This window comes from Myotis nattereri, assembly GCF_964212035.1.
Source record: "Myotis nattereri genome assembly, chromosome: 6".
NCBI lineage: Eukaryota > Metazoa > Chordata > Mammalia > Chiroptera > Vespertilionidae > Myotis > Myotis nattereri.
In genome coordinates this window covers 2,696,928-2,706,120 of record NC_138081.1, presented here as the reverse complement: position 1 = coordinate 2,706,120, position 9,193 = coordinate 2,696,928, and the positions used below count along the sequence as shown (strand labels likewise).

At 48.3% G+C, this 9,193-nt stretch overlaps 1 protein-coding gene across 1 annotated transcript; it reads right to left on the bottom strand.

Annotated features, from left to right (window-relative positions):
- Window positions 1-330: 330 nt before the first annotated feature.
- Window positions 331-9,132, bottom strand: MRPS18B (mitochondrial ribosomal protein S18B). Its single transcript, XM_081093981.1, has 7 exons — window positions 8,964-9,132; window positions 7,526-7,625; window positions 7,333-7,430; window positions 7,137-7,205; window positions 5,723-5,789; window positions 1,436-1,495; window positions 331-903 (listed from the first exon to the last, which is right to left on the bottom strand). The coding sequence occupies exons 1-7, from the start codon at window positions 9,039-9,041 to the stop codon at window positions 611-613; spliced, it is 765 nt and encodes a 254-aa protein (XP_080950107.1). The 5' UTR covers window positions 9,042-9,132; the 3' UTR covers window positions 331-610.
- Window positions 9,133-9,193: the final 61 nt, after the last annotated feature.

Genomic DNA, 9,193 nt, shown 5'->3' with positions numbered 1-9,193 from the left:
ACTTCCGTCCTGCCCTGACGCCCCGCCCCTTGGGGTCTATTTCCTTTGCTGGGAGGGCCCGCAATCCCCGCCCCGGAGCCCTCCTCTCACCAGCCCCGGCCCTCAGCAGCGCCCCTCCACCGCCCCGCCCCACCCAGCCCCGGCCCCAGGGAACAGCTGGGTGGGGTTCGCCGTGGAGCACTGCCTCAGGCACGGGGGCCCACAAACGTGGTCGGGGCAGAAGGGCACCAGCGCCCATTCGAGGGGGCTTCTGGTCCTGAGTCCCAGGCTGGGCGGGCTCCCCGCTGACCAGTCCCCTCCCACAGCAGCACCCATTTGCAGAGACTCATCCGCAGACAGAAGAGCTTTATTGTGGAAAAGCCAAGCTGGCAGCAACATAAGGTTGAGCCCATCTAGTTGCACTGCGGGGGGATTAGGGTTTCCCACATGCACACCGCTGCTCTCCCTCAGCCTCAGATATATTTATCCTCTTCAACAACCATCATTTCCTTTCACTGAGCCTGGACCTGCCGTGGGCCATAAAACAAACCCAACTCTTCGGGGTGCACCCCACCATGTAATTCCTAGGCATTATCTCCCAACCCCTCGCACCCTGCCCAGTCCACAGCTCCTACAGAGGATTCCGGGAGCCCGCCCGATCAGTGGAGGCTTCAGCTCCTGTTGTGAGTGCAGCCTCGGGCATTGCCGCAGGCGGGGGGCCACTCTCTTCTCGGAGATGGCCCTGATACAGGCGACGAAGGCGGGACAGCTCTCTCTCTGGTGGCTGTTTCCAGCTGTACCAAGGGTACCAGGGGTCGCCTGAAACCAGAGTGGGAGCAGGTGGAGTAGCATTCACAGCTCCATGCGTGTTACTGAAGTCAACGTCCCGAGGTTCAACCTGGGGAATGTGGTAACTAAGGAGACCTAGGGGATTTAAAAAAAGAAAGTGAGGGAAGGGAGCAAGGTAGGACCGTTCAGATTAAGACCCAGGAAGGAAAACAACCCATAGAGGAAGAAGGAAGCAGTCACAGCCACTGGGTACACTGCACAAAGACCAGGTGGCCAGGGGCACAGTGTGAGCTAACGTACTGCCTGGGCTCTGGCCCACCAAGCTGTGCAGCCCTGTGCCAGGGCCATGACGCTGCATCTGCCATAATGGAGGGGCACCTTTTCTAATTTATAGAAAGGAATTATGGAGCCAGGGCCAGAAATTTATACAAAGACCATCTTATGGCACTGGGACTAAAAAAGAGGGAAGAAAAAGGAAAGAGGAGGGACAAGGACAAGGTAACAGACTCAGGAGAGGGAATAAGGGACATAAGTGATGAAAGAGATTTGGAAGAACATGATGGGTACTAACTTCTCCGGTAGGTGGGAACATTTATATCTATTCTCTAGCCCGAAGTCACCTTCTTGGTGTCTAACAAAACTTCTCAGGACCCCTCCTCACACTCACCATGCTCCCTGGCTTTCTGGATGGCCTGGGTCAACTTCTTGTGCTGCTTCATACAGACTCCTGCAGAACAGAAAGGTAACTCTGCTCATCCTATCAGGCACAGTAAGTAAAGAATACCTACCACTTCTACGAGGTGAGAGAGGGCTGGCTTTGGAAGACCTGGCTACCCATTCTCCTGACCCCTCCATGGCCTAATGCCCCACCTGCCCAATGGGAAGAAACCCTCCTCTCTCTCAGAGCTGGGATCAACACACAGGAGTGCCTAGCTACTACAGAGAAGCCATTTAACGGCAAAGGCTGCAACACAGGGAACAGAACACAATTCAAAAGGCAAGTGTGCTTAACTGGGTAGGTCAATCCACAGAGAAAATTCAGTAAAGGAAGAAAGGATTTCAGGTCTAGGGAAGGCAACCTGAGAGAGTAGCAAAGAGTCTCTTCAGTTTTTTACAGTTTGACAGGAGTTTCGAACTACTTTTTAACACTCCCTGACAAACAGAATTCCACTAATTATGCTGCCATCTACAAAAGGGTAAGTTCAGATTATTCTTTGCAAATTTATCTTATATTAGCAGGCGCTGGCAAAATGTTTCTGTATAGATTTTAGGCATTGTAGGCCCAAGAGTCTTTGTCTCAACTACTCAACTTTGCCACGGTAGCCTGGAAGCAGTTATAGATACTGAAAACCAGTGGACACTGCAGTGAGTCAGATTTAGCTGTGGCTGTAGTTAGGGAATAGATGTAATCTTTTTTTTTTTTTTTTTAATATGTTTTATGGATTTTTTACAGAGAGGAAGGGAGAGAGAGAGGGATAGTTAGAAACATCGATTCAGCTGCCTCTTACACACTCCCTACTGGGGATGTGCCCACAACCAAGGTACATGCCCTTGACCGGAATCAAACCGAGGACCCTTCAGTCCACAGGCCAACGCTCTATCCACTGAGCCAAACTGCTTAGGGCTAGATGTAATCTTTTTTTTAAAAAACTTCCTACATTTTTTTAAAAATTATATTTTATTGATTTTTTACAGAGAGGAAGGGAGAGTCAGAAACATCAATGAGAGAGAAACATCGATCAGCTGCCTCCTGCACACCTCCTACTGGGGATGTGCCCACAACCAAGGTACATGCCCTTGACCAGAATCGAACCTGGGACCCGAGTCCACAGGCCAACGCTCTATCCACTGAGCCAAACCAGCGAGGGCCTAGATGTAATCTTTTTTTTTAATTAAATCTTTATTGTTCCAATTATTACAGTTGTTCCTCTTTTATCCCCCCAAAGCTCCCCTCCACTCGGTTCACACCCCACCCTCTGCCCTTACACGCCCCCCACTGTCCTCATCAATAGGTGCATGATTTTTGTCCAGTCTCTTCCCACATCCCCCACACCCCTTTCCCCCGCGAGAATAGTCAGTCCACTCCCTTTCTATGCCCCTGATTCTATTATAATCACCAGTTTATTCTGTTCATCAGATTATTCACTTGATTTTTAGATTCACTTGTTGATAGATGTGTATTTATTGTTCATAATTTGTATCTTTACCTTTTTCTTCTTCTTCCTCTTCTTAAAGGATACCTTTCAGCATTTCATAAAATACTGGTTTGGTGGTGATGAACTCCTTTAGCTTTTCCTTATCTGTGAAGCTCTTTATTTGACCTTCAATTCTGAATGATAGCTTTGCTGGATAAAGTAATCTTGGTTGTAGGTTCTTGCTATTCATCACTTTGAATATTTCTTGCCACTCCCTTCTGGCCTGCAAAGTTTCTGTTGAGAGATCAGCTGACAGTCGTATGGGTACTCCCTTGTAGGTAACTGACTGTTTTTTCTTTTGCTGCTTTTAAGATTCTCTCTTTGTCTTTTGCTCTTGGCATTTTAATTATGATGTGTCTTGGTGTGGTCCTCTTTGGATTCCTTTTGTTTGGGGTTCTCTTCGCTTCCTGGACTTGTCTCTTTCTTTCACCAGGTAGGGGAAGTTTTCTGTCATTATTTCTTCAAATAGGTTTTCAATATCTTGCTCTCTCTCTTCTTCTGGCACCTCTATAATTCGGATGTTGGTACGTTTGAAGCTGTCCCAGAGGCTCCTTACACTATCTTTGTATTTTTGGATTCTTTTTTCATTTTGTTTTTCTGGTTGTTTTTTTCTTCTTTGTATTTCAAATCTTTGACTTGATTCTTGCGATCCTCTAGTCTGCTCTTGGAACTCTGCATATCCTTTATTTCAGTCAGTGTATGCTTAATTTCTAGTTGGTCCTTTGTCATAACCTCGAGGGTCTCACTAGATTTCTTGAGGGTCACACTACATTTATCAGCAGTCTCACCAGACTTTTTGACGGGTCTTACTAAATTTATCGGCGGTTTCTAGAAAGTTCTCGAAAAACCTTAAAAATGTGGTTTTGAACTCTATATCCAGTCGTTTGCTTTCCTCCATTTCTGTCATTTGTGTCCTGTTTCTTTGTCTCCACATTTTTTATGCTTCCCTGTGTTGATAGAGTGGCTTTGTGTGCTAGGTGTCCTATAGGGCCCAGTGGCTCAGCCTCCCCAATTACCTGAGGCAGACACTCTTGATGCACCTCCTTGTGGGCTTTGTGCACAGTCTTGTTGTAGTTAAGCCTTGATTGCTGTATCACTGGGAGGAATTGACCTCCAGGCCAATTGGCTGTGAGAATCAGCTGTGTCTGCAGTTGGAGAACTTCTGTGCTGGAGACACCCTTCTGGGGCAAGACTTGCTTCAGTGGGGCTTTGGTGCTCATTGAGTCTGCCCCCTGAGTGTGTCCTTTATGGATCCAAGGAGCTGCAATCTGGATGGTCCCACTCTGACTACCAGGCACACTGGCACCTGGATCTCTAAGGAGGTGCTAATCTAGCCTCTGCCTGAGGCTACCCGGCAGGAGCTCAGCTGTCAAGCAATGCAAGTTGCTTAGGAGCCTTGGGCCAGCTACAGTTTGTTAGGTAATTTTCAGATTGCAAAGGACCAGGTCTTTCATATGCAAAAGCCAGCGCACAGCTTAGTGGGGCAGGGGTCCCAGGGGATCAACAGGGCGGAGCAAGCAGCTATGGCTGCCCTCAGAGGCCCTGCTTCTCAGTGTCCCTGAAATCGCTGCAAGCACCTCCGAGAGAAAGCTGCCCTCGAGTTCCCACCAATGCCAGACAGTCCAGTTTCTCCCATATGAGTCTGGGTTCCCAGAGACTCACCTGGAACTGGAGCTCAGAGTTTGAGATTGAAAAAGACAACCGTGTCCTCAGCCACCAGCCCTCTCCGCATGCGCCTCTGTACTTCTGTACTTTACTTCTGCACCACAGCTCCTCTGAGTCTCAGTATGCTTTTCTCTTTCCTTCTAGTTGTAGAATTTCCACTCAACCAGCCTTCCTGTTGTTCTGGATGATGTCCATTTCGTCTTTTAGTTGTATTCCTGAATTGGTTGTGCTAAGCAGCAATCTCCGGTGTTTACCTATGCCGCCATCTTGGTTTTCTAGATGTAATCTTGAATTATTAAGTTTACAATTCCAAACTTGGGAAATCTAATTGAATTGTCAACAGTATAAAAGAACTTACAGGATTGTAAATTTATAGGAAAGCCTTTTTCTTTTAATATATTTTTATTGATTTCAGAGAGGGAGAAGGAGAGAGAGATAGAAACATCAATGATGAGAGAGAATCATGGATTGGCTGCCTCCTGCATGCCCCACACTGGGGATCAAGCCCGCAACCTAGGCATGTGCCCTTGACCAGAATCAAACCTGAGACCTTTTAGTCCGCAGGTCAACGCTCTATCCACTGAGCCAAGCCAGCTAGGGCAAGAAAGCTTTCTGTAGAAGTGAAGAGCCCTGCCCTTGTCAGTGTGGCTGGTTGCTGGTTTGATTCCTGGTTAAGGTATATGCCCAGGTTTCGGGCTCAATTCCCAGGATTGGGCATGTGAGAGGCAGCTGATTGATGTTTCACTCTCCTGTGAATACTTCTCTTTCTCCCCCTCTCTAAAAAAAAACAAAAAACAAAAAAAACCCCACCACCACCACTAACACACACACACACAAAAAGCCCAAAAGAAAGAAAATCACCACCACTTATGTTTCAAGATCTACCTTTCGAAGGTTTGCTTACAATGACACTAGCCTGCATCTTTTGACCACATGTAACTGTTTTTAGCATGTGAGTATCCCCAGTAAGCCAAGATTTCCAAAAGTTCGATCGCACTTTTTATGCCATGGTAGGAGGCACATACCTATTGTCTGACCGAATAAAGTGCTCCCAGGAAAAGCTATTCTGGTGGGGACAAGGAAGAAGGGCTCACCTGTGTATGGTGCATGGAAGATGATGCCTGTGTGCGCACAGACAAACTGCTCCAGGAGCTTCACGTTCTGGGGAAAATGGTGGAGAAAGGAGTGGGGGGAGAGCAGGACCTTGAGAGACTGGCAGTGCACAATCCCTACACACCACACAGATGACCTGAACCCCTCATTGCCTCTCCAGATGCTGCCCTCCTCCATGTCCCAGTTTTAGTCCCATCACTTCACTGGACACATTCATGAAAACTCCAGCAAACAGTTCCCCTTTCCTGGTCTTTCACCCACTTCACATGCACACCCTACACTTTGTCACTGAGACTCAGAGAGAATGCTCCTCGCTGGGGGTTAGGCTCTGAAATCAACCCTCATGCAAAAAATTGGGGACAGTTGGCATTCTCTGAAATCACCCAGAAAAATAGTATATGTTGTACTGTGCATGTATGAACGACTCCAATCAATTTTAAAGTTAATGATATAGAATGACTCTCAGCTAGCAAGTTAATCAAATGAAATGAGACCCAAGGAAAACGCAGTACATGTGGAGTTGGAATGGCAGGTAGAATCATCCACACCATTAAATTTGTAACTTTTCTCTCTCCCTTGGTATGTGATTATAAACGTATAAAATTGGTTACAATACCTTTTTATTAACCAACTAGAGGTCCGATGCACGAAATTCATGCAAGAGTAGGCCTCCCTTCCCCTGGCTGCCAGCACTGGCTTCCCTCTGGCACCGGGGACCCCAGTTTCCCTCACAGCCCCAGCTTTGTCTGGAAGGTCATCCGGTCTAATTAGTATATTATGTTTTTATTATTCTAGATTGTACCCAGTTGAAATTGAAAAGTTACCTATTGGACTCCTCTACAACTTGTGTCAGAAGGGGGCTGAGAACAGTCACATGCCCTCCGACTTCTGTAGTAACCAGCCACTCAGCTTCTGATCTACTACTTCACTGCAAGCTCAGAAGAGCACATTCCCATGACCAGCTTTATAAGGTTTTAATTCTTTAAGGAGCAAGCCCTGTCCTCCTCATAATGAAGGCTTTTCCAAAAAGTGCTTTATGTACCTGCCCTCCAGTTGCAAGTCTCAGCCTGCCACCAACCATCAACATGACAAGGAAATAAAACCTCAGGAAAAAAGTCCAATCTACTTGCTAATAATTGTGATGGATAAAACAAATTTTTGGGCATTATTCTCCCATTAGAAATGAGCACTTTTCTTGCCTGCCAATTTAGACTGTCAATTTCATGGGGATAAAGCTTTTTACTATAGTCCATAGTGGAGGGCAAATGACTAGAGGAAAGATATTTTTATAGTTCCAGGAAGCCAGTGCAAAATGGAGTGTAGGGGTGCCAGGCAATCTCTTTACCAACATATAAAGGCTCCAAATCCTCATCCTGGAAAAAAGATTCTCCTTACCCTAAAGTCGATGTGCAACTTGTGATCCCGGCAGATAGGGCAGGGATTCCCAGCAACTTTATCTTTACGCTGTAGAGAGAAGAAATTGGGAGGTGATGATGTTCCAAGCCCTGCCAGAAGAAATGCCACTGCCACTGTCTCTGTGGTCTCCACCCCTACTTCCCAGCCCATCCATGTGCCACTCTCAGAAACTCACAATACAGGTCTTTCGAGTCTTCTGTGGGGGTACTCCACCTTTGTGGTTGCGTCGGTAGTCAGCCCATACGGGGCGAGAACCGTAGCGGGTCTGGTATTCTGAATTGAAAGACCACAAATGTTAGGGTGAAGGAAGTGTCTCTGTCCATTTATTTCACACCCCACAGGACCCTCCCTTCCCCACTTAGAGTTACCTTCTGAGTCCAGGTATTTCCAGGGTTCATTCTCATAAGGGGAAATGGGCAAAGAATCTTCCTCAAGGGGGGCTTCAGTGCTAAGAGTTTGGAGGGGAACCTATAAAAGGGGGGGACAACAAAAAAATGAACTCAAAGCAGAAACCCAATTGTTTTGCTCCCAACACTTGAGGGAGAAGGGGCACGCACATCCATTGTGAAAATGGAATATAGCATTGTATGTATACACACACACACACACACACACACACACGTGGAAGGTAGCATATTTGTTGGGGTTAAACTGACATCAACAACCACTCTCCCAATCTCCAACTGGGTCCTGGAAGATGCTAATATTAGAGGATAACAAGTACAGGTGACTGAGAGGCCATCTTACTGGGGAGGGCAACTTAAAAACCTGGCACATATCAGGTATTCATGCTTTTGGGGATGAATTGAGTCTAGTGGATGGAAAAGGGCGAAGAAAGAAAAAGTGGGGGTGTCTATCTCCTTGGAAGCAAGATGTATGGCAGGGAAGGGATGGGAGGGCAGGTGCGTCTCCAGCTCAGTCCAGTCCGGGATCACTGTGTTCCCCAGCTTGACAGAAGCTGAAGGTCAACATTCCACAGGGAAGAGCAAATTTGAGTCCTAACGCCAGCTGTAAAGCTACCAGGCCTGTCATTAGCTCCGCAGTGACCCTGTGGCCACTCTTCAGTCCCCCTGGGAGTGGCAGCTGGGCAAGCCTTCCAATCCCACCGGCCCACCAAGGACCGTCAGAGCGGTGAGTCCATGAGGCTGGAGGGAACCCTCGGTCCAAAGGGCTGCGTTAACCCTTCGCGAAGGCTCTGATCACCAGCTGATCTAGTGAGATGGAGGGCTGAGAAACCGTCACCAGGTGGGGGTGATGTGCCCTGGCTCTCCTGGGAGACAGCAGGGCTGGGCAAGTCGGTGCGGGGACCCCAGGGCATCAGATTAGACACCGTCTGTGTAGCTGAGCTGGCTGTGCGAGCCGGGGTCGGAGGGGGCATTCCTCACCTAGTTGCTTAGCCAAGATGCCCATTTGGGAAGAGGATGGGCTCTAAACCTGGCTCTTTGCCCTGGCCGGATGGCTCAATGGGTTGGAGCGTCCTCCATACAACAAAGGTTACTGATTGCAGGGCACATACCTAGGTTGCCAGTTCGATCCCTGGTCGGGGGCGCGCACGGGAGGCAACTGATCGATGTTTCTCTCCCTTCCTTTAAAAAAGTCAATAAACTTACCCTCCGGTGAGGGTTTTCTAAAAATACACGGAGATTTACGGAGGAGCAGGGGAGAGGGGTGGAGGCAAACTATTGCCTAGACAGCGGAGCCATAAGCACTAGGGGAAGTCTCCGCTCCTGGGTCCCCAGAAGTGGAGCGACGACCAAGAAGACATAACTAAGTAGTGGTTGTACAAAATGTGCTCCAAGGAGTTACCTGAACTCCGTAGGCACTCCTGAAGGACGAAAGCTTAGGAAGGCGCCCCAGCAGTTTATTCACCACGGAGGCCGCCATCTTGACGCACGCCCAGACCAGGAATGGCCGGCAAGGCTACTGCGCATGCTCCCGGAAACTGACTAGGGCGGGGGCAAAGACCCGCCGCAGTGCGGCCGGCAGCCACGCACTTGCGTCAGGACGGAAGTGAGAAGGGGGCGGGTCATGGAGAG